Below are 26,496 nucleotides of genomic sequence, written 5' to 3'. Positions count from 1 at the left end.
TTCTTCATTCAACCCAAGGGCCTAAATATGAAATTGATAACTACTTCCAAAGTCTCTTTGTTTTGTGAACTCTTAAGAAACCTCTTTTTCCAAGAAAAGAACCCTTCTAGGGCTCTTTTACTTTGATTGTTTGATTCCCTTATCATATTTCACTTAGCATTGATTCTCATTTCATTTTAGGTAATAATACATATTAATAAAAATGTAATCTCAGTTGTTTCTCTGTGGGAGATGGTAATCTCATAAGGACAAATAGTTTTATTTTCACCCAAGAGTTTTTCTATTAGTTTAGACTGATTTAGTTGTACCACGTTATACTTTTTAATATAATTTGTTGCCTTTCACTTAAGTTTTTCATTTTTTTTTGTTGTAATGCTTCATTTTGTTTATTTGCCAACATTAGAATCAGCCTTGAAGAAAAGTAGAAATTCTTTGTGTGTACTTTTTAGAATTGAACTTACATGCTAATGAAAAGAATACTTCCTAATTTTAGTTAAAATATTTTTTACCTTGATATAAAATTATTTGATTTTCTTGAAAAAAGATAACTCATGGTAATTTCCTTTCTTGCAGTGGCTTACTATGTTAAATAACTATCCTTAATCCCTAGTGAATGTAGGTATATAAAATTGTTAATCAGAGTAGTGTTTCTTAATAGTAGATGTAGATAAATGAAGGAAAACTTTTTTTGCTCGAATAAGTTATTTGGGATGAAGATATTTTTGAAGGAACTTTAAAATGAAAGTAATTTTCATTTCAAACTTCAAAATAGCCATCTACAGGTTGACAATCATTACTAACAAGAAAACTAAGGCAAGAAGAAGTTGCTGCTGTGCCTCTTGAAATGCTAGAATAACATTCCCAGTGTCATTGCTATCTGTGGGACTCTACTCATATTCCTAATATGGCAGATACTACAGCATACTGGACTCTTGGTAAACTAATAAGCTGGACAATGGTATAGATAAAACATATTTTAAATATATAACCAAAAATTTAATTTGAGTGTGTGCAGAGAGAGGTAGGGAGCTTGGCATTTAGGGTCATAAGTAAAGAGAACTCACCATGGAAAAATTTAAAAAATTATTTGCGTGAGAGACTTGACTATAAAGAAGGAATAATGCATTCATTTATTGTTGGGAGAAACAGAAGGAATAAAACTCAGTTCTCCGTTTGAGGTGCTCATACAATTAAATGTCTTTTCTAGATACTCATTACACCTCATTGAAATACTACAATGAGATTTAATGTTCTTATTGTCATTGCTATCTGTTTCACTCAAATTCCTAACATGCCTGATACCGCATCATGCTGGACTCTTGGTAAGATAATAATGCTAATATTAATACTGGCAGAACAAACTTACAAGACAATCTATATGAAGAATAACTAAGATTAAATCGATATATGTATAGTGATTATGTAAAGGATATTATTAGTTTGATTGTTCTATTTATGTTCAGTGAAGACACCGTGACTGTAAGAAAAGAAACAGAAATGCTATAGTTAAGAAAAATTGACCATTAACTTGAAATACTGAACTAAAGAATTGAGATCACTTAATTTTGTTAGCTATAGATAATTAGAATTTTCTACAATAAAGTATTTTTAATTAAAAAAATTGTTAGCTAAAAATGATATTGAACATGGATCAATCTTTTGGATTTTGGTATTTAAAGGAAAAAGATTTTCAGTGGTTAGAATTAGGGAAGACTTGCTATGGTTTCAGCGTGTCTCCAGAGTTCATGTGCTGGAATCTTAATCCCCAATGCAAAAGTGTTAGGAAGTAGCACCTAATTAGAGACTGGTATGTCATAAGGGAAAAGGGCTCTACAGTAATTAATGGATTAATGTTATCATGGGAGTGGGTTAGTTATCATGAGAGTAGTTTTGTTACAAAAGCAGCTGTGATCCCCGACTTGCTCTCTTGCGCTTTCTTGACCTTCTGCCTTACTAGGAGAAGAGCAGCAAAGTACAAGAGAGCAGGTGGGGGTCAGAGAAGATCCCAGCAAGAAGGCCCTCACCAGATGCCGGCCCCTTAGTTGACTTTGAACTTCCAGCCTCCAATACTGTAAGAAATAAATCTCTGTTCATTTCAAAGTATGCAGTTCTTGGAATTCTGTGATAGCAACCCAAAACACACGACAACAGAAAATTGGTACTGAGAACTAGGGCTGTTGCTATAACAATAAGCTGAAAATGTGGAAGGAGCTTGGAATTGGGTAATGCATAGAAGCTGGGACAGTTGTGAACTGAATGCTAGAAAAAGCCTAGATTGCTGCAAATGGAGCACCCCTGGCAGTTCAGTGAGGGCTTAGAACACAAGAAATTTAAGGACCATCTGGAACTTCTTAAGTTACATTACTTAAGTGATCATGATTGGAATGTTAGTAGAACCATGGACAAGAAAGTCCATTTTGATGAGGTCTCAGGTAGAAATGAAGAACAAGGTGTTTGAAACTGGAGTAAAGACAGTCCTTGTTATAATGTCACAGAGAACTTGGCTGAATAGAATTCTTGCCCAAGGGCTTTGTGGAATGCAGAATTTATGAGCAAGGAGCTAAGATATCTGGTGCAATAAATTTCAAAGCAAAATATTGATGGAGTTAAGTAGCTACTTTTAACCACATAGAGTAAGATATGAGAGGAATGACTTAAAGATAGAATGATAATTAAAGGAGAAGCAGAACAAAGATTTTGAAAATGTTCAGCCTGGCCTTACAAAGAATGATAAAGCATGTTTGGGAAAGCAAACCACAGTTGTGACCAAGCAACCATTTGCAAAGGATATTGATGTGGATACAAGAGATCAAGACAATGGGAGAATAACCCCCAAATACATTTCAGAGATCTTTGAGGCTGCCCATTCTATCACAGTCCCAGAAGTCTAGGAGGGCAGAATGGTTTCAAGGGATGGGCCCAGGGTGCTCTCCACCAGAGCCCCCTCAGTTCTCTGTTCCCCACATTCTGGCACAGCATTCCTTGGCCGCCCCAGCCGTGGTGTATGCAGGCCTAGCTACAGCTCAGCCCACTGTTCTGGGAAGTACAAGCCGTAAACCTTAGCAGCATCCACATGGTGCTAATTCTGCAGGCACACAGAATGTAAGAGCTGTAGAGGCATGGCTTTTTTTAACTAGATTTCAAACAATGTCATGGGGTATTCCATGAGAGCTGCTGGGTGGTCTGAGTCCAGCAAAGTCATAGGGTTGGGGCTACCTGAGGCCTTGGGGGCCCAGCCCCAATTCCAGTGTTCCCAGGATTTGGGACATTAAAGGAAACTATTCTCCAGCTTTAAGTCTTAATGTTGTTTTCCCTATTTGGTTTTAGAGTTGGGTTTTGTTAATTCTTTCTTCTTGCCTATATCTCCCTTTTGGAATGGGAGCGTCTATATCTGTCTCACCATAGTATTTGAAGTAGATAACTTGTTTTGATTTCAGAGGCCCACAGCTGGTGGGGAATTTGCCTAAGGATGAATCATACCTCGAATTGACTTGTATCTGATTTAGGTGAGAGTTTGGACTTCGGACTTCTGAGTTGGTGCTAGAAAGAGTTAAAACTGGGGTCATTGTGATGAAATGAATGTATTTCAGGACCACAGGCAGAATACTATACTATGGTTTGAATATGTCCCCCAACAGTTAGGCAAGGCTTCATAAGAGGTGATTAGGTCGTAAGGGATTTGAATGGATTAATGTTGTTATTGCAGGAGTGGGTTTCTTATAAAAGCAAGTTCACAGCCCTCTTGCTCTCTCACACTTTCTTGTGCTTGCACCTTCCACAATGGGATGATGCAGCAAGAGAGTCCCTCATCAGATTCAGGACCCTCGACTTTGGACTTCCCAGTCTCCAAAACTGTAAGAAATAAGTCTCTGTTCATTATAAACTACTCAGCCAGTGGAATTCTGTTTTAGCAACACACGGTGGACTAGGACAGCTCTCTCATATAGCTCTGTGAAACGGAATTTTATCAAGAACCTGAATCATATCTCATACTTAACATTTAATCTGAGCTCACACTTAACATTTAAGCACGTGTTTTCTCAGCTAAACTCAGGTGTATAGGAAACTGGAAAGATTTGACACCCAGTTCTTAGCTTTAAAGGCCAAATTTTTAAAATAAATGACAATACATTGTTTGCTTCATGTCTAAGTGGCATCTCTCTTGATGACGAGATTGAGACGGATACTTAAAAATTTTAAGGGTTTTATTGTGAAAAGTTTTAATATTTCTAAATATGAAGGTGATGTACTTTACAAATATTGTTATCTTCGTTTCACATTATCTTCAACTTCAGAATATTCAGAGCAGACAGGTTGGTGAGCAGATGGAATGTGATTATGTTAGTAGCCTACTTGTCCTAAAGCATTTTTAGAATCACTGAGGAGCAAAGAATTTTGGAGGCTGGGATATAAAGAAAGGATTTTTTCTTAGTATGCGAAGGATAGAGTTTTATATCCTCTATATCAATTGCTAAGTGCTTGATGTTTGATGAGGAGTGATGCAAGATGAAATATAATAAATACAGTTTCTGAATGATTTTTAGTATGTATATGAGGAACATTTTAGACAGTAGTTGTTTCATTGAGCATTTACGTACTCATACATTATATACATATATGTATATTTTTTAAAGGTGAGAAAATTTAGCCAGATCAAGAATACTGACGGAAGCTATTTTTAGTTGCCCATTAAAAATTTTCCAGTAGATCTTTTGGAAATACCTAACATCTGGCTTGACCCCAGTGTATTTTCAGAAACTTGTTAACCATTGGTTAAGTTTGTCTTGGTTTGGAAAGCATACTACAATCATTGTACATATGGTCAGATCCTTTATTTAGAAAACCAAGTTACTAGCCTACATCTTTCTCATATCTGGCAGCATTTATCTTAGTATTAAAAGGCTAGTGATGAAGCCTAACATTTTTAATAAAAGCATAGTCTCTTTTTTACTTTTAGGATTCCTGTGTCAAAATAAAGTATTTTTAGAGAATAGAATGTAATTCATATTTTCAGCAGAATTTTAAAATTTAACTACATGCTTTCTTTTTTATTTTTGGTAAGTGACAAAGATCCATTTTAAACTCATCCTGCCTCGTGGTATAATGTGATGTGGTATGATAGAAAGCCCATGATAACTCAGCACATTTTTTTATAAGTTCATTCTTCACTTTATTTTCCTACAATCATCTGATCACAGTATTGAGATGTGAGCCACCTTAGTGTTCTGCCCCTGCATTCAGCCACCACCTTTATTTTATAAACTGCTTTATTGAGGTATAATTTTTATACCATAAAATTCACCTACTTAAGTGTACCAATTTTATGGTACACCAGTGTTTGTAGCTTTGCACAGTTGTGTAACAACCACCATAGTTTGTCACCCCATTGCCATCATCCAACAAGGATTTCTTGCATTTATAATTTAGCATATTCGATACAGACTCTTTCCTCCTCTCTGATCCTATACTGCTTTGTAAACAACTCTGTGGAGACGTAGAGTATTTTATAAAAAATGTGTCACCGAATATTTTGTGTATCTTTCCCCTACTGGATGGTGAACCCCTCGAGGAGTCTTAATCATCATGATATCAGCACTGCCTAGCACACACTGCCTAGCACCTTAGAGCTCCTTTTCATCACTACTCAGCTGGCCCTGATGCCCAGGAATACCAGTTCTCAAGCATTGCTTCCTGGAGGAGAGCAGGGATATGGTAACATCTAGCTTCTAGGCTGGTTGTAAGGTCAGGAAATTAAGTTACAGGGATCATGGTAATGGTTGCCAGTACAAGGTGGAGTTTGGGACCTGATTTATATCCCCTACCCTTCTGTAATGTTCTGGCTAGAGGAGTGTATACACAGAGCAGAGTGATGAGTGAAATGAAGTCAAGCCTCTGCTCTGTAATGCAAAGTGCAAGGCACCCGCAGAAAGTTATATTGAGAATGTGATTGGGACCTGAATGGCCACCAGGCCTGCTGAGACTGCCAGCCTAACCGTATTACAGGCTGTGCAATCAGAACTAAAGGAGCAGAGGTGAACTCTGCCCCACTGGGTTTGCCACACAGTAAGGCAAAAGGGATAGAGTGCTTTGCCTGATGCTAATGAAGTAGTGGGGGCAAGTGTCAAGTTTCCCTTTTGAGACACTCAAAGGTGGGTCAGTGGGGCTAATTAGTTCTGCTTCCTAAATAGGAAAGAACAGGGGTTTATTCTGCCATCTTCCCTCCAGTCTTACTAATGTGTTAGTCCATTCTCATGCTGCTATAAAGAACTGCCCAAGACTGGGTAATTTATAAAGGAAAGAGGTTTAATTGACTCACAGTTCCATAGAGGTGGGAAGGCCTCAGGAAACTTACAGTCATGGCAGAATGGGAAGCAAACACGTCCTTCTTCACATGGTGGCAGGAAGGAGAATGAGAGCCGAGTTGAAGGGGAAGGGCCTTATAAAATCCTCAGATCTCAGGAGAACTTAATATCACGAGAATAGCCTGGGAGAAACTGCCCCCATGATTCAATTACCTCCCACTGGCCCCTCCCATGACACGTGGGGATTACAGGAACTACAATTCAAGATGAGATTTGGGTGACATGCCAAACCATGTCAGTTAACAATGTATGCAGTTTAGTTGCTGTGGAGGGTTTGCATGGTAAAACTTGGGGGTACCTGCTCTATTTCATAGGGGAGAGGCTTTTTTGTAGCATTTAGCCTAAACTTAATCGGGATAGCTTTCCATTTAGGGTCAGTGCTATAGAGACACACGGGATCTCCTGATCTTTTCTTGTGGTTATTTATTGGTCTATATCAACAGAGTTCTACAATCATGGAATACTAGAACTAGAATGGATTCAAGACTACAATCTGCTTCTGAGAGCTGTTTTTTGAAAGTGAATCGGGATTCCAGAGACCTCTCTACTCATCCTGGGCTCCCACTCCATGGACAGGCTTTGCATGGCTTGTATTTACTGACTTAGAGCAAGCTTCAAATTTTACATATGAGGAGGCCGAGATCTAGAGAGATGCTGCAGCTTATTCAGGATCACAGTGAAGTTTATGGAAGAGCAAGTACTGAGACACAGTTGTCCCAGTTTTTCTTCTCTAGGGCACACTCCCATCTGCAAAAGTGATAAAATTAATCTGAAGCTATGGTGAGGTAGCATCTAAGTATATCCATTTCCTTTGGCTGCCATAACAAAATGCCACAAATGGGCTTAAAAAACACAGATTTATTGTCTCATGGTTCTTGATCACTGAGATCAAGGTGAAAATAGGGTTGGTTCCTACTGAAGATCATGAGAGGGAGTCTCCTCCATGCCTCTCTCCTCGCCTGTGGTAGATTCAGGGTCTTCCTTCTGTATGTGTGTATCTGTGTCCGGATGTCTCCCTTTAATAAGAACATCAGTATTGTTGGATAAGGGCCCACTCTAATGACCTCATTGTAATTTAATCATCTTATTTCCAAACAAGGTCACGTTCATACGTGCTGAAAGTTAGTACTTTAATTTCTCTTATGGGGACTGAATTAAACCCATAACACTAAGACTAGAGCAATAAAAGGGAAATGGGGCACAGTGGTGCACTAGGAAGCTCCAGGCCCTTGTTTTCTTAGGGAAACATTCCATATAACAAGTAAGACTATCTGAAATAACTTCAAATGTGCTCTGAAAACCAAAGATGTACAGCAACCAGGCAAACCCTGAATTAAAAATAAAAAAATAAAAAAAAAAAAAACCACATTTAAAACAGTAGGAAATTCCAAAGCAATGTTACTTATCCTTGCCCAACTCCCTCCACAGCATGGTATAGCATAGTCCTAAAGAAGCAGCCCAATTACTTACTCCCTCTCTTGGGATGCAGGGAAGAGAGTGGGACTTGATTACAATATTCTGGCCTGTCTGTGGACTGCCCACGTGACTGGTTTCTATTTTGCCTAAAGTAGGGATCTAAGAGGGGATGGTGGCATATTTTGGATCTCAGACTGGCATAAGCCACAGAAGGCAGTGGTCGACGCCATGGCACCTGATGCTGTACTTTCCCTATTGTATGTTCTTGGAACCTTTCCCAGAAATCCAGTTGATCGTAGCTACTTGGGATTTTTTCTTGCCTTTCTGTTTTTAATACCAATATCATGCTGTTTTGATTATAGTAGCTTTATATTTTGCAGTCAAAAAGTGATGCCTCCAGCCTTGATTTTTTGCTCAAGATTGCTTTGGCTGTTTGGAGTAGTTTCTAGTTTCCTACAAATTTTAGTATTTTTTTCTATCCCTATAAAAAAAGACATTGGAATTTGGTTAGTAGGTATATTTTAACAATATTAATTCTTCCAGTTCATTAACATGGGATTTTTTTTTTACATTTATTTGTGTCTTTTTCAATGTTTTATGGTTTTCAGTGTACAGTTCTTCACCTCCTTGCTTAAATTTATTCCTACTTTTTTTTTTTAATGCTTTTGGAAGTGGGATTGTTTTCTTAATTCTTTGAGTAGTTAGGGTACAAAAATGCTACTCATTTTAGTGTGTCGATTTTATAATCTAAAACTTTACTGACTTTAGCAATTCTAACAGTTGTTGGGGAGGGGTAGTTTTTATGGTTTTTCTACATATAAGATTATGCCAGCATCAGAGACAGTTTCACTTCCTTTTTTTTTTCCTTGCCTAATTGCTCTGTCTGAAACTTCCAGAACTATGTTGAACAAAAGTGGTGAGACTGGGCATTCTTGTCTTGTTTTTGGTCTTAGAGGAAAAACATTCCATCTTTGACTGTTGAGTATGGTGTTAGCTGTGGACTGTAACAGTACTGTATTTTTTTTTTTTTCTTTTGAGACGGAGTCTTGCTCTGTCACCCAGGCTGGAGTGCAGTGGTGCAATCTCGGCTCACTGCAACCTCCACCTCCTGGGTTCAAGCGATTCTCCCGCCTCAGCCTCCCAAGTAGCTGGGATTACAGGCACCCGCCACCACACCCACCTAATATTTGTATTTTTAGTAGAGATGGAGTTTCACCATTTTGGCCAAGCTGGTCTTGAACTCCTGCCCTCGTGATCCACCCATTCAGACTATAACAAAGGAGTATGTTTTCCACCTAAACCTTGTGATGAGAGTGAGAAAAAAAGAGCTGACCCATAACTTTGGAAACCAGTGTAAGACAAAAGAAATGTACACAAACACTGTACTCTAGGAGATAAATTTGTTCCTCACATGGGTATAGGCTAGCAATATTGGAACTCTTTTATATGTTTACTAGGATTGAACAAATCAATATATTGCAGATCATGAGAGCCAGGTTTCTCACTGTTGAAGATGTACAGATAAGCAAGTAGGGGAAGGCTGGAATGAACCTTGTGCTGGCTTCAGTTTGGTGGTGTTAATATGAATTAATTAGGATAGATGGATGGATACACAAATATAGATGTGTGTATATATATGAGTATACTTATATATACAGTCATACATCACTTCATAACAGTCATATGTTCTGACAACTGTGTCATCAGGTGAATTCATCATTGTGTGAACATCATGTGTACTATATGGCATAGCTTATTGCTCCTAGGCTATAATCCTGTATAGCTTCTTACTGTGCAAATACTGTAGGCAGTTGTAACACAATGGTACTTGTATATCTAAACAGAAAATAAACAGTACCAAAAAAAAATGAACAGTAACAAATATGGCATTACAGATTTTTTTTTTTTAATGGTAATCCTGTTTAGGGCACTTTACAGTGAATGGAGCTTGCAAAACAGGAAGTTGCTCTGACTGGTGAATGGATTTGAAAGCCTAGGACATTACTACACAGTACTGTAGACTTTATAAACACTGTAAGCTTAGGCTGCAGGAAATTTATTTTTAAAAACCTTTTCTTCAATTATAAATTAACTTTAGCATACTGTAACTTTTTTACTTCATAAACTTGTCATTTTAACTTTTTGACTTTTTGTAATAACAGCTTAAAACACATTATACAGCTGTACAAAAACATTTTCTTTATATCTTTATTTTATAAGTGTTTTCCTATTTTTGAAATTTTTGCCATTTTTACTTTTAAAAACTTTTTTTTGTTAAAAATTAGAACACATTGGATTTATAGGCCAAGAGTTCAAATAATAAAAATAATTAGAACACAAATATACACACTAGCTTAGGGTCACACAAGGTCAGGATCATCAATATCACTGTCTTTCACCTCATATATTGTTCCACTGGAGGGTCTTCAGGGGCAATAACATGCCTGAAGCTGTCATCTCCTATGATAACAAAGGCGCTTTTTTTTGTTTGTTTTTAAGTTTTGGGATACATGTGCAGAACCTGCAGGTTTGTTATACAGGTATACATGTGCCACGGTGGTTTGCTGTACCTATCAACCTATCATCTAGGTTTTAAGCCTGTATGCATTAGGTATTTTTCCTAATGCTCTCCCTCCCCTTGCCCTCCACTGCCCCAGTGTTCCCCTCCCTGTGTCCAAATGTTCTCATTGTTCAACTTTCACTTATGAGTGAGAACATGTGGTGTTTGGTTTACTGTTCTTGTGTTAGTTTACTGAGAATGATGATTTCCAGCTTCATCCATGTGCTTGCAAAGGAAAGGAACTCGTTCTTTTTTATGACTGCATAGTATTTTATAGTGTATATGTGCCACATTTTCTTTACCCAGTCTGTCATTGGTGGGCGTTTGGGTAGGTTCCAAGTCTTTGGTGTTGTAAATAGTGCAAAGCCTTCTTTTGGAACACCTCCTGAAAGACCTGCCCGAGGCTGTTTTACAGTTAACTTTTTTTTAATAAATAAGTGGGATACTCTAACACTGAAAAGCATAGTATAGTAAATACTAGACAATGGGATTTTTTGGATACATTATAATTTTACAGGAGCATATTGTATATTGTATGCTGTCCATCGTTGACCACACGTTGTTATATGATACTTGACTATATCTGCCTAGCTTTCTCTATTGAGAGGACCCCAAAGCAATGAGCACACCTAGCCCCTAGATTCGGTTTCTAAATACTCTTGTCCATTAAAAAGATCCAAGGCTCCTTGAAGAAGTGGTTGATTTCTGGGCCAGGACAAGGGAAATTTAAGATGAGCTTGGAGGCATTTTGTGGTACCTGAAAGTAAAGAAGTACATTAGAAGATGAGGCGTGTTCACAGGATGTGGGAGCACTCTTTATTATAACTCCCAATGGCCAAAGCTGGAAAAATTTAAGCAACAAATTAAATAACAATAGTATTTGTATTTGATTATAACCTAAAGAATAAAACAGATATCCATGTGTCCATACTTACAGAAGAATTTCAATTAATGAATGTAAAATATATGAGGGAACCATTAAAACACCATAAATAATAATTGTTACAAGATCCCCTAATTAATGTTAAAGTTAGTGAGTAAAGGAGAATCAGAATATTTGCATAGTTACAAGATATCTCCCCAAAAACACTTACAAAGTTAAATAGTAACTTTACTGTGGAGAAACCTGTGGGACACTACCTTACTCAAGTGATCATGATTAATTATAACCAGTAATAAAACTTGTATCCCCTGGACCTAATGCACTGAGAAAGGTGCATCACCTGTATGGAATCTTTCCCACAAAATGCATAACCTCTATCCAGTCATGAGAAAACATAAGAAAAACCTAAACTGAGGATGTTCTACAAGATAACTGACCAATACTCTTCAAAGTGTCACGGTCATAAAGGACAGGGATAGACTGAGGAGCTGTTACAGACTGGATGATGCTAAAGAGACCTCAGAATGCGCTGTGTGGTCATGGATAGGATCCTAGAATAGAAAACGTAAACTAATGGAATCCAAATAAAGCCGAGTTTAATTCATTGTATTAAACTCATGTTAATTTTTTAGTTTTGAAATTTTTTGCTATAGTTACTAATATATAAGATGTTAACATTAGGAGAAGCTTGGCATAGGGGAATTCTGTCCTTCACAAATCTGAAATTCTTTCAAAATGTAAAACATCAGTTTTTTCTCAGAGTCCAGTTTTATTTTCACATACCTCAAAACTGCTGATAAAATACCAATAGAGAAAAAAAAAAGGTTGTTTTTCTCTGATCACCATCATTATCAAACACTTCTGGTTTTGTGACATATTTAAAATATATTTTGGTTATTTGCAAACTATGAATCTGACAAAGATCTAATATTCAGCTTCTATAAGGAACTTAAAGAATTCAACAAGCAAAGAACCAAATAACTTCACTAAAAAAGTGGGCAAAGGACGTGAACAGATTCTTCTCAGAAAAAGATACACAAATGGCCAACAAACATATGAAAAAATGCTCATCACTAATCATCAGAGAAATGTAAATCAAAACCACAGTGAGATACTATCACATACCAGTCATAATGGCTGTTATTAAAAAGGAAAAAAAAAAAAAAGATGCCAGTGAGGCTGCAGAGAAGAGGGAACATTTAAACATCATTGGTGGGAATGTGAATTAGTTCAGCTACTATGGAAAGCAGTTTTTAAGTACCTTCCTAGGTACGTAAAAAAGAACTACCATTCAACCCAGCAATCCCATTACTGGTTGTATACCTAAAGAAAGATAAATCATTCCACCAGAAAGACACACGCACTCATAGGTTTATTGCAGCCCTATTTACAATAGCAAAATCATGGCATTAACCTAGGTGCCCTTCGATGGTGAATTGGATAGAGAAAATGTGGTACATAACACACCATGGAATACTCTGCATCCATAGAAAAAGAATGATATCTTGTCCTTTGCAGCAACATGGATGCAGTTGAAGACTATTATTCTAAGTGAATTAATACAGGAACAGAAAACCAAATACTATACCTTCTCAATTATAAGTGGAATCTAAACACTGAGTACACATGGACATAAAGATGGGAACAATAGATGCCAAGGACTATTTTTATGGTGGTTGAGAAAGTAGCAGCTATCACATGCGAAAGCACTGTGCGTGGCACCACCATTCTAATCCATAGTAGCTTTGTCTGGGGTCTTAATATTAGGGACTAGCATGGTTGTTTGGGAGATGTTGTTTACTGTTGTCCGTTGGGCTCACTCTAACACTTTTGCTGTTTTCCGTACACCTAGTTCTATGCTAGTCCCTGTAGAAATACGTAAGTCAACATCATGATTCCTGCCAATAAACTCCTATTTGTTTGAAAGAAGAGAAACATGAAAGCGTTGTAAAGGGTGAAAAGACCGGTGACTTTAGAGATTTTGTGATCATATCTTCACTGTCTCTTCATCACTAAATCTGTGGCCTTGTATATTTATTTAAACTCACTGAATCTATTTCCTTATCTGTAATAGAGGATATTAATATCAGTCTTACAAGATATTGCCATGAGCATAACACCTGGCACATAGAATACATTTAACAAATCGTGCCTGTCATTACCATGGTGGTGGTTGTAAAAAGTGATAGACCGGCCGGGCGCGGTGGCTCACACCTGTAATCCCAGCACTTTGGGAGGCCGAGGCGGGCGGATCACGAGGTCACAAGATCAAGACCATCCTGGCTAACACAGTGAAACCCCGTGTGCACTACAAAATACAAAAAAAAAAACTAGCCGGGCGAGGTGGCGGGCGCCTGTAGTCCCAGCTACTCGGGAGGCTGAGGCAGGAGAAGGGCGTAAACCCGGGAGGCGGAGCTTGCAGTGAGCTGAGATCGCGCCTCTGCACTCCAGCCTGGGCGACAGAGCGAGCCTCCTTCTCAAAAAAAAAAAAAAAAGTGATAGACCATTGGAATACAACGTAGTTTTTTACAGTAAGTAACTTTTTTCTTTGAATATTATGGTACGTGTTTGACTCAGTCTTTGTGCTTTCTCCCTTTTAGAGATGATGAAGAGAAAAAAAAGTCTCCTTCAGAAAGTACTGAGGAGAAAGCTAATGGAACACATCCAAAGACCATCAGTCGTATTGGAAGTACTACTAACCCATTTTTGGACATTCCTCATGATCCAAATGCTGCTGTGTACAAAAGTGGATTCTTGGCTCGGAAGATTCATGCAGATATGGATGGAAAGAAGAGTAAGTATCATGTGTTGTCATTTTCTGTTTCATTTATTTCATCTTTATGCTCAAAGTGAATTTATCTGAAAGTCAAGGATGAAAAAAATGTTTGTCTATTAGACATATTCTTGAAATTTGATATAGCCTCTAACCCTAAATTAAAAATCCAATGTGGCACCTGCTCTTCTCTAAACAGAATTATAGAACTTTAGAAATGGGAAACTTCTTACAATTTATTCATTCTCTATCCTTTCATTTATTTAGTCATGGTTTCAACAAATGATACTGACTATCTGCTGTGCCAGGCACCAGAAATACAATGGTGAGCAAGAGGGACAAGTTTTCTGTCTTCATGAAGTTTACATTTCTGGTGGTTGAGGGAAAGGTTGAATTTGCAATGCATAGAAAAATTAATGGTGTAAGGTCCCAGAGACAAGGGATGGAGGGAGGGAATTCATATCCAGTGCATATGTGGAATGACTGGCCTTTGAGAAGGTGGACAAGTGAGATGTAGGAGAGCATAGTATAATTAGCTTTGGGAAATTGAAGGAGCCCAATTGGATGGGTTCTGATATCTCTATGAAGTATGAGGCATGATTATCTTGATAAATGATGGTGTTTGGAATTTGAGAGGAATGGAGCATGCTTATATAGTTAGAATAATCTTTGCAGAGTGACAGCAATTTTATATACTTGAACAGAGTAAGATAAGGTGACATGTTTGCTCAGAATTACCTTTGGGGTGAAAAGATGGATAGTACCACTGCTTCTATCTGTGGCTGGATCCTTTTTCTTAATGTGTTAGCATGTTCTATTAGCTTACAGTGGAGAGAAACATTGCAGTGGAGTGGCTTTGACATGGACTTAGCAATGCTGAACAAATTTCTTAATGTTCCCAAGTTCTTTAAGACTACATCCACCATATTTTCTGGGCACCTTATATACTGGGTTACTAGACTACTTAATTTTATCTCACAACATCATGTCAGAGTTGATACAGGTGTAAGTGACAGCAAGTCAATCCATCTTAGAAAAAGGGCACACCTGAAGATGGATTGTCACCCGGACGTACTCTCCACTTCTATCTCTGCGTGATTTTTTGTGTCAGCATTATTCTTTGGAATGAGGTCCTTTATACATGGTTATTAGCAGCGCTATGGATCGTGTGTTTAATTTTGACACCAAAGAGGATTCTTCTTCTTCCCTAACTTCTAATGTAGTCTGGTCTAGGACAGGATTCTGACTTGTATCACTGAGAGGTTGGAATATTATGATTGTCAGCCCCCACTCGCATGCAATGGGAAGAGGAATGAGATACTGGTCTCACAGAACAGGAGTTGTTGGCACACAAAGCAGTAGATATCCATTTCTTTCTTTCCAGTGTGCACACACACCCTTCTTCATACATTGAATAATGCGTTTGCCAAACATTGCAATTTTCCTTTTACAACCACAAATATACCATCTCTCTGTAACATGCCTGTCCAGCTGCAGCTTCTGTCTCCAAGGCTAAGATTTGTTGATTGTGTTCATTCCCCTCAGTCGGGTATGGATGGCACTTAAATCTATAGGCTAAGTGAAAAATATGAAAATCCAGTTGTCCGTTAATATCTGTGGAGGATTGATTCCAGGGCCTCTCACAGGTACCAAAATCCAAGGACACTCAAGTCCCTGATGTAAAATGGCATAGTATTTGCATGTAACTGATGCATATCCTCCCATATACTTTAAACTATGTCTGGATTACTTATAATATCTAATACTGTGTAAATAGTTGTTATGTTGTATTCTTTGGGGAATAATGACAAGGAAGAAAGTCTGTACATATTCCATATAGACACAGTTTTGGAGGGAATATTTTCCATCCACTGTTGGTTGAATCCACAGATGCGGAATCCACAGATACGGAACCCACAGATACGGAGAGTTGACTGTATCTGATGTACCTCACATAAAGTACTAGAGAAAAAGAAAGAATAATTTCAATTCAAGAAAAGACAAAAAGGGGAAGTATAACAACTGTCACTTATTTAGAGTGTTTACTACATGCTGCTAGACAGAGATAGCAAAGTTAACCCATGTGAGCATCTTTTCATTGACTCATTTCCTAGCAATGGATTGACTTAATTGGTTAGTGTATTCCAGAGTCCCCAGATTCTACTGATGAAATTTTCTTTGTCCACTGTTTTCCTGGACCGAGTGGCCCAGGAAACCTCCTCTACTGGAGGATTCTCCTGGTGGAAGCTCTTCTCCCTCAGCAGCCTAGTACATGTGAATATAGATGAAGAACCTGAGGATTGCTTAGCAGTTGAGACATCACAGACACCTTGTACCAGACCAGAAGTTTTCCTGCCAGTATATCTCCTTTGAAGCCTTAGTTAACTGTCTTGAGAATTTCTGGTTGGTCAAGTCAGTTGTAAGTGTCATAGGGCTTTTGTCTTTGTAGCAAGTTAGGAAGTTCTTCCTGTTTTCCAAAGGAACCTGCCTCAGCTTGTTTCTATCTCTATTCCTGCCTAAGAACAAAAGGGAAAATGTATGGATGGGTTAAGATGTGCCCATCTCCAGGCTTCTTTCCTGTCAATTGCTTTATCACTGGAGGACTTTTAACCTGTTTTTCATGGGGCTATCAGGAGGAGCCTGGAAGTTTCAGCTGACTTTAATTCCTCAGGCTCTTCCTGGATATCCCTATTTCAATTTCCCATGGTTTCCAGATCACATTAATATTAGCAGATAATTCAGCCTTACAATATGGAGTGTGCATGACTTCTAATAGTTTGCAGAAACTAAAATTCATCAATTTAGAGTATATAGTTTGAGTTTTGAAAAATGTATACGGTTATATAACCATCAACACAATTAAGATAAATAACATTTCCTTTACCCAAAATAGTTTAATTATACTTTTTGCAGTAATTGCTTCTCCTCTTACTCCCATCCTATGACAATTATGACAGACAATTATCTGTCTTTGGGTCCTATACTTTTGCCTTTTCTAAAACTGCAATAAATGGAATCATAGGACTGCTTTGTGTCTGGCTTCATTCACTTAGTGTTATTCTTTGCAGATTCATGTATAGTGTTAGGTGTTGTGTGAATTAATAATTAATAGTTTCTCTCTTCTTATTGCTTAATAAGTATTCCATTATTTGGATATTCCATAGTGTATTGATTTACCAGCTGAGCATTTGGGTTGTTTCCAATTTTGAGCTATTATAAATAAAACCCCTGTGTACATTCACATATAAGCTTTTGCATGTACATATGATTTCATCTTTTTAGAAGTTACCTAGGAGTAAAAGAGTAAGATTGCTGCACCATATGCTAAATGTATCTTTATAAGAAATTTCTAAAGTTTCTATGTCGCTTTGCATCCCTTATACCTATATATATATTATGTCTTCCTGATGATTTGACACCTTTGTCATGAAGTGACATTCCACATCCCTGGTTATATTCCTTATTTTGGAGTCTACTTTGTCTAACATTAATATAGCCACTTTAGTTTCCTTTTAGTTTTTACATGCTATACACATTTTGTTTCTATCTTTTTATTGTTAATTTATAACTGTGTCTCTAAAATTGCTTTCTATTATATGGAATATTGGTGGGCTTTGCTTTTTATTCTAAATCACAATATCTGTCTTTTAATTAGAGTACTTATACCATTTACATTCATAGTAGTTATTGGTATAGTTGACTTTAAATCTGCCATCTTACTGTTGGTTTCTTATTTATTCCATCTGTTATTTTCCTTTCTTGTGTAGGATTATTTTTTGCGTGTGGTTCTGTTTTTTGTCACTGTTGGCCTATTTGCTATACTTCTTTAATTATTTTAGTATTTGCTGCAAGGTTTACAGTATACATCTTTAACCTGTCACAGCTCACCTTCAAATTGTACTGCTTCATTGATAGTTTGAGACCCTTATAGCAGGTTAATTCCCCTTATCTCTTCCTAGCCTTTGTGATGTTGTCCTGTATTTTAATTCTATGTTCTAAAACTTAAAGTAGTTCATTATTAATATTTTTGCTCTAAAGAGAAACCTCTTTTTACTTTTACCCCCACATACCTGCTGTCAGGAATTTTTCTCGTGTTTTATCAGTGTGAAAATATCTTTATTTTCACCTTAATTTTAGGAATTTATATTTACTGGGTATAGAATTCCTTGGCAAGTTGTTTTTCCTTTCAATACTTAAAGATGATGTTTCATTTTTCCCTGCCCTGCAGGATTTCAGACAAAAAAGTCTGCTCTCATCCTCATCTTTATTCCTCTGTATCCAAGATGGCTTTTTCTGCTACTACGAATGCTTTCAAGGTTTTTCTATCTCTGGTTTTCATTGATTTTATTATGTGATGCCTTAGTGTGATTTTCTTTAGTTTTCTTTATTTGGTGTTTGTTGGGGTTCTCGCCTTCATAGGTTCGTATTTTTTTCAGCCATTATTTCTTAAAGTACCCACTCCTGTTAGGGGATTTGGTTTCTCTATGATACTCAGTGCTATCTCAAGGGTTTACTGAAGCTTTTTCCAATATTTTTAACGCTTTGTCCTTTCAGTACTCTATTTTGATAATTTCTATTCTTCATTTACTTCGTTTTTCATTTCATAAACAGCATGTTTATCTTTGAAGTTCAACATGGGTCTATTTTATATCTTACATTTCTCTCCTTACCAAGTTGTTGTTTTTCTTCATGTCCTTGAATATATTTATTCTGTTTATAATTGCTTTTTTAAGGTTCTTCTCTTTGATTCCCTTCTTTTCTGTCATTTCTGGAACTGTTGCATTATTTTTTTTTTCCTTTTTCTTTGCTTTCCTTGTGATTTTTATTTGAGTGCCAGCCATTGTGAATTTTCCATCTTTCAGGTGCTAATTTTAGTTGTATTCATTTAAAAAAAAAAAAAAAAAAACATTGAATTTTCTCCTGGTGTGCAGGTAAGTAACTTGTAGATTAACTGAATTCTTTAGAGGCGTACCTTTACCCTTTGTTCTGGTGGATCCAGGGCAGTCTTTATTCTGGGACTTGTTTATTTCCATTAATAAGGCATTCTTATTCTTCTTCATCCTCTTTCCAATGCGCCATATATTACAAAGTCTGTCCACTCTGGCTTAAGAAAACATAAACTCTTCTTATCCCTGTGTGAACTCTTGAAATTGTTCATCCCACAACTTTATTTTCCCCATGCCTTGAGTTATTTCCTTTCACTTGTGCTAAGATTGATGCTACAGCCAAGATCAGAGTATCCTCTGCAGGTCTTCAGAGCTATCTGTTTTTGTAATTCTTCCCTCTCTTTTATGCGGCTCTACAAATTCTAGCCCTCTCAACATCACTGAACTCCTTTCTTATCTCCTCAACTCAGCATGACTCGCAGGCTCTGTTTAGGTACCCTCTTCCACTATTGGAAGCGAGACGCTTTCTCTAAGCAGCAAGCCAGTCTTAACTCATTTGTTTCTTTCTCTTCAGAATTATAATCCAGTGTTTTCTGTTTTGAAATTTCTAAAAACTTTTGTTTTATATACATACATAGACTTTTTAAAGTTATTATAGTAGGGCAGTTTCTATAGCAGTTACTGTTTCATGGGCATAAGCAGAACTAAGCTGATTTATGATCCCTTTTGTTAAAAAATGTCTTTCCAGTTGCTCCCTGCTTTAAGACCTACTATTTACTGAACTACGAAATTAATAAGGAATTCTAAGCATTCAAGTAAAAACAAACTGTTTAGTTATATATTTGGAGATGTAGAAAAGCTTTTGTTTCCTTCCCATCTAATCCTGTCCCCCGACAACCTCATTTGTTGAATTTTCAGTCATGTCTGATTGAACAGGTTTATCTAAATGTTTGGCTGCTGCTCCTGCTTGGAAACCTACTAGAATGCCTCAGTTGTTTCTGAATGTTTCTGCCTTCTTCTTTTGAGAGATGGTCACTATAAACAAATTAGAAAAATGTTTTATAGTAAGGACTTATATAATGTGCTATGAAACACATCACTTTTTATTTACATTACATAGGAAAAAAAATGAAAATAACAGTGTAGCTTTCCTGGAATAGGAGTTTCAAATAATTCTGAGAATCCTACATGCTGCTTTTTGGACACAAAAAGTAGTACTTATTTTCTAAATACTTACTTTGATTAAGCATGTTCACTATAGCTAGAGCTATATTACGTTTTTACATGTATGTAAACATGGCCAGGTGCTCTGATGACAAATATTACAAAAAGTGTTTTATAAGTGAAGATTTGAATCAAAGCTGTATGGAAAGGTTATTTTCTCTTACATGCTGATAAACTTGTCTCAAATGGACCATTTATTTCACTCGAGATTTGGTGTCTTTTTTTTAATCAACTTGAAAGTTTCAGTTTGTCAGACTGCATCCTTATTTTTAAACCTTGGAGGTTTTCTTCATTTTTTTGCCTTTTAAAGTTATGCTCAGTTCAGAAATTCTGCCTCCAGGAGACAAATTGTTGTACCTCTCTGAGAAGTATATATTTTTACCAAGACCTATTAAATCTGACATTAAGGGAAAGCTTTGAAAAGTCAAATTTGGAAAACAAAATGCATCTTCTGAGTTTTATCAGATAGAATAAAAAACAATATTCAGTATAAGCTCCTAGTTTTCTCAATCTGATGTAACATACTTATGGAAATCAAGAAAGAAACTGGAAACAATGTAACCAAAATATAAATGATGTACACGATAATAATAGTGATAATTCAGTGATTGCTAAATATTAGAGCTTTATCCTAAGCATTTAATGCATTAATACATTTAATCTTGGTCCTACAAAGCAGATATTATTATTATCCCCATTTTATAAAGACCCTGATCTTAAGCATCTTAACCAAGGATATAGCAAAGAATAACAGTGTATCTGGTGGAACAAAAATCTGATTATACCAAACTAATAGTAGCATATTGTTAAAAGCAATTCCGATGAGAACATATGTTTACAAAATGTTTAAATTCTGCATTTTTTGTGTGGTTGGGACAGTCTGTCGCTGTGTAGCATGTACTTAGATAACTAGAGGTCTCAAGCTAGGGACAGTGAAGCCTGAACATTTGTTTTACTTGGCCAACACAGTGCTGTTTAAACATTAAATTGCATGGATATAGGCATTTTCTGGTTGACCATAATTTTCACAGCTCCCTGTAGCCTTATACCAAACCTCCTCCTACATTAATTAAGGGGGAGAAGTACAGAAGGGCCATGATGACATTTTCCCAGATAACAATACACAGATAGGATGATGGGTTGGAAAAGAGAACCCAGAAGCAGCTGTCTCCAGTGCTTATAAAAATTTGATGGATGATATATAAAGTACGTCAGATAATTGGAAGCAAAAATGCTTCCATAATTTACATTGAGAAGTGTGTGTGTGTGTATGTATTCCCCACCTCAGTTCTAACACAAAAACCAGTTTCACGTAGATTAAAGATAAAAATTTGAGAAACAAGGTTCTCAGATTTTTAGAAGAACATGTGGGACAATAACTTCGTGCCCTTTAGGTAGAAAGTAGATTCTTAAGATTTACAAAAGCAGCTGGGTACAGTGGCTCATAGCTGTAATCCCAATACTTCGGGAATCCAAGACAGGAGGATCACTTGAGCCCAGGAATTCAAGACCAGCCTGGGCAACATAGCAAGACCTCGTCTCTACATAAATATATGCATCCATATATATATACATATTCTCAAAAACAGTAGAAGAAAATATTGATACTTAAAATTACACCGAAAGTAATGACTTTATATTAAAATTATATTTAAAAACAAAAGACAATTCATGGATTAAGAGAAGATATTTGTAGCATATTACTAATAAAGGATTAGGATTCTTGGTAATATTTATAAAGAAATTTTAATTAGAAAAAAGACAACTTAGTAGAAAAATGGGCAAAACTGAATAGGCCATGCTGCGAAAACGAAACTCAGAAGATCAATACATATATGAAGACATTTTCAAACTTATTGATAATTAAGGATATTCATTAAACTTATAGTAAAATGTCATTTCACATGTTACCTTGACCAAAATTAAAAGTACCAAATGTTGGCAAGGATTTGGAGCAATGGGCCTCTTCTACACTGCGAAAGTATTAGTTGTATCATTTGTACTTTGGAAAGCAGTTGGCAATAATAAAGTTGGAAATGTTTATTCTTATATCTCAGTTAATTAGTCGTAAGTGTGTATATACCTACAGAAACTCTTAGTTTTACAGAAGTCATGTTTATAGCAACTTTGTAATAGCTCAAAATTTAAAAACTTCAATGTCCATTAATAAGTGATTGAATGGGTTTTGTATGTCCATATGATTGAAAAGGAAGGAACTAGAGTTCCCCGTATCAACATGGAAGAATCTCACCAGTGGTAATGTTGAATGAAAAAAAGCAGCTTGCAGAAGAATCTGCATATAAGATAACATTTGAAAGCATGCAAACCACTACTATTTTTAGTAAGAATGCATTCATATATTGAAATTATTAAACAAAGAATGGTTGTTACTTCTGGAAAGGAGAATAGCAGGCAGTCAGTGACGGGTACTCAGTGGTTTCACTATATTGATAATATATATTTTTTACATTTGGCGGTATAGTATATGTATACCTACTTTATTACTCTTGATGACCTTTTGAAGTCTTACATGTTTTACATTTTTTTCTTTCTCTTTTTCTTTCTTTTTTTTGAGATGGAGTCTCACTCAGTAACCCAGGCTGGAGTACAGTGGTACATGCAGTCATAGCTCACTGCAGCCTCAGACATCTGGGCTCAGGCAGTCTTCCTACCTCAGCTACCCAAGTAGCTGGGACTACAGGCATATACCACCATGCCCAGCTAATTTTTTTTTTTCCTTTTTCTTTCTTGTTTTTTTTTTTTTTGTGTGTGTGTGGAGACAGGGTCTCACTATATTGCCCAGACTGGTCTTGAACTCTTGGCTTCAAACAGTCCTCCTGCCTTGGCTTCCCAGAATGCTGGGATTACAGGCATACACCACTGCTCCTGGCCTATAAATAAAATTTTTAAAACTCAATAGAACATCTGATTGCATGGAAAATTTGGAAACATATAAGGATGTTTTTCTTAAAATCTGCACAGGAAAAATTACAGTTAGAAAACTCAATAAACAAAAATTAGTAGTGAGAGAAAACGTTGACCAGACACAGTGACTCATGCCTGTAATCCCAGTACTTTGGAAGGCCAAGGCAGGAGGACCGTTTGAGCCCAGAGGTTTGAGACCAGCCTGGACCATATGGTTTTAGCCATCTCTACAAAAAAATGTTTTGAATGAAAATTGAAAACAAAAAATGTCCTCGTGATTGCCATCATTATAGCATAATTAATAATTTAAAATCTTACCATAATAATAGAATTTTGGTTATTACATTTAGACATGTGAAAGATTTAATTGTGGCACACATTAAAATATAAATATTGTGCAACTTGATCCCCTAAGAGTACAGATGATAGAAGGTGGGAGGTCAAACTGGATAGAACTAAGAGGGAACAGGGAGAGAGATCTGTTAAGCTCCTTGTACAGAGAGGAAGTTAGAAGATGCTGCCTGTACTGGGGAAAGAAGAAATAATGTCAGAATAATGTCAGTTATTATTCGTCAAATAAGTACATAAGAAAGTGACAACTATGTGAGATGAAAGGTATGTCAATTAGTTTCATCGTGGTAATTATTTCACAATTCATTTATAAAAACATCAAATTGTACACTTATGTACAATTTTTATTTGTCAATAACACCTTACTAAAGCTGGGGAAAAAATTTTTCACTAAAACAATAATAATATTATGCTCCGTAAAGCTACACAGGTAATCAATACAGATACAAATAAAAGCTATGTAAGTATATTGGGAAGATGGAATGGCATAGTTAAGTTTGTTAAATTCTCATCTAGCACAGCACAAAACTGAGAGTGTGTTTACAACCTATTATGACACAGTGGTAGAAGCACATTGTTTAGGGATATAATGACACTTAACGACTGCGAGAAGTAATTTGTTTCAGAAGGATTTTTGGAAAATGGGAACAGAGGAGCTGAGAAGAAATGAATCAAAAGAGGCTAACTGTGTGGACGTATCACTTTAATAATTTTAAAATATTTTAATCACATTTTTCTATAGATTCTTTAGTCATTGTACAGCCCTGGGATTAGTTCTGAATTTGAAATATTAAAATAATTCATCGCTTTTTAAGGAGGTGAGAACTATGTGTGGTTCATCTTTTCAATCTCGTTAATACTGTGGATTTAAAGAGTGGTGTGGAGCACGTTGACAAGGTTGGAGAGGTTCACTCACTTTAGAGATATTTACACATCTGCCTGTCATCAAAAGTTTAGAAAATTTAGTCCTACATGTCAAATTTGAGAAAGTAGATGCTATTCTGAGTCATCCATACTGAAAATAGTTTATAATGGTAATGCAGGCAGAATTCTTTGCTATTGTATAACATTGGGAACAGCGACACTATAATTAAGAGATAATGAAAGTGAAATTTTTTTTTCCCAAAAGACAGTTGTCTCCTTCTGTTAGAGAAAGACTCTTTAAGTACAGGCAAAGCCAAGCAATTATTTTAAAACTAGGCTAAGGTTTTCCCTTTCCTTGGCATTTGGCTGTTCTCTGGCAGCAGGATGTGTAACGGAGCAGTTTAAGTTGTTTAATACAAGGCCGAACAGCAGCACTGTGAGGGCAGCCATGCGGACGCACAGGAGCACCTTGTCACGTGACACCCTAGATTTAATGGAATATTGGCTGTTTTAGATAGGAAATACCCCATTCACAATTCAAAATTTAGACTAACAGTTTAAGTTCTAGGTTTTTACATTCCGTAATGATGGCTCATGTCTTTAAAATCCATGCTTTCTGGCAATAAAGTTGGTTGAAATAGGTCCTCCCACATCTTTCTCATCAGGAGCAATACTCTTTTTTTCTGAGATGGTGTCTCACTCTGTTGCCCAGGCTGCAGTGCAGTGGCGCAATCTCAGCTCACTGCAACTTCTGTCTCCTGGGTTCAAGCAGTTCTCCTACTGCAGCCGCCAGAGTAGCAGGGACTACAGGTGTGTGCCACCACGCCCGGCTCATTTTTGTATTTTTAGTAGATACGGGGTTTTGCTGTGTTGGCCAGGTGGGTCTCAAACTTCTGACCTCAGCTGATCTGCCCATCTCAGCCTCCCAAAGTGCTGGGATTGCAGGTGTGAGCCACCGCGCCCAACCAGAAGCAATACTCTTGACTAGGAGCAATGGAATATAAACTGCCAATCTTACAGCACTAAAAAATCTGTGTTCAGAATTTCTGAAGTATTTTTTCTGAAAGAGGAATGTGCAGTTTTCTCTGTGCCTGTGACTTTAAGACGTTTTTCTATTTTCACTGCTGACTCATTCTGTTTACCATTTCGGTTTAATTAACATTTAGGAGAATGAAGAAAATCATTCTTGCATCCCTGTTATGGTAATTTAATGCAGTGTGTCAAATTCTTCAATAATCTGATGAAAATTTGAAATTAAAAACACCATACTAGTTTCCTAAAGGAATTAATCATGGGGATAAGAACGTATATGCAAAAGGTGTTATCACTAATGTTAATGGAAATATCAAACTCTGCAAAATGTTTTCTCTTTTTTTGTTTTGTTGAGACAGGGCCTTGCTCTGTCACCCAGGCTGTAGTGCAGTGGTGTGATCTGGGCTTACTGCAACCTTTGCCTCCTAGGCTCAAGCATTCCCCCCCACTCCAGCCTCCTGACTAGCTGGGACCACAGGAATGTGCCATCACACCCCACTAATTTTTTTATTTTTTATAGAGATAGGATTGCGCCATGTTGCCCAGGCCGACCTCAAACTACTGGGCTCAAGTGATCCACCCGACTTGGCCTCCCAAAATGCTGGGATTATAGCGGTGAGCCACCATGCCTGGCCCTCCAAACTCCGTAAAATATCTTAGAGGTTTATTCTGAGCCAGTGTGAATGACCACAGCCTAGGAAAAAAAAAACCACAAACCCAAGAACCCTTGAGTAAGTGGTCCTGAGACAGTCAGGTTACAGTTTGGTTTTATACATTTTAGGCAGACAAGTTACAGGTAAAGACATGAATCAGTACATGAAAGGTATCCATTGGTTCAGCCCCAAAAGGTGGGCATCTTGAAATGGGGGTTAGAAGTCATAGGTGGGTTTTAGGGATGGTTGAGTTAATTGGTTGAGAGAGTTAAGCTGTTGTCTGAAGACTTGAAGAATAGGAATGCTTGACTTGAGGCTGTGGGAGCCATGGCCCTTGACCCTTGTAACGTAGAAGAAGCCTCACGGGTGGCAGCCCTCAGAGAAACAGACTATAAATGTCTCTTTTCAGACTTTTGAGGTGTTGGGCTCTCAGCTAATCTCTCCTACATCTGGGAAAGGCCTAGAAAGGGAAGGCCTGGCTGCATTAATGGTGATTCTCCAAAGGTGTAAATTTCCCCCACAAAGGATGGCTTTGGAGGGCCATTTCAAAATAGGTCAAAGAAATTT

General features: G+C 37.0%; 1 protein-coding gene across 7 annotated transcripts in view; it reads left to right on the top strand.

The window, feature by feature from the left end:
- Positions 1–26,496, top strand: part of PSD3 (pleckstrin and Sec7 domain containing 3) — a 696,970-nt gene that overhangs the window by 590,256 nt on the left and 80,218 nt on the right. For all 7 annotated transcript variants that reach the window (XM_028852422.2, XM_028852423.2, XM_077943114.1 and 4 more), the window contains one exon: positions 13,822–14,015. In XM_028852422.2, coding sequence (XP_028708255.2) covers positions 13,822–14,015 — 194 coding nt within the window. The remainder of the gene's footprint in view (positions 1–13,821; positions 14,016–26,496) is intronic.

Source organism: Macaca mulatta, chromosome 8 (assembly GCF_049350105.2).
Source record: "Macaca mulatta isolate MMU2019108-1 chromosome 8, T2T-MMU8v2.0, whole genome shotgun sequence".
NCBI lineage: Eukaryota > Metazoa > Chordata > Mammalia > Primates > Cercopithecidae > Macaca > Macaca mulatta.
The sequence above is the reverse complement of the archived record's forward strand: the minus strand, read 5'-3'. Positions and strand labels throughout refer to the sequence as shown.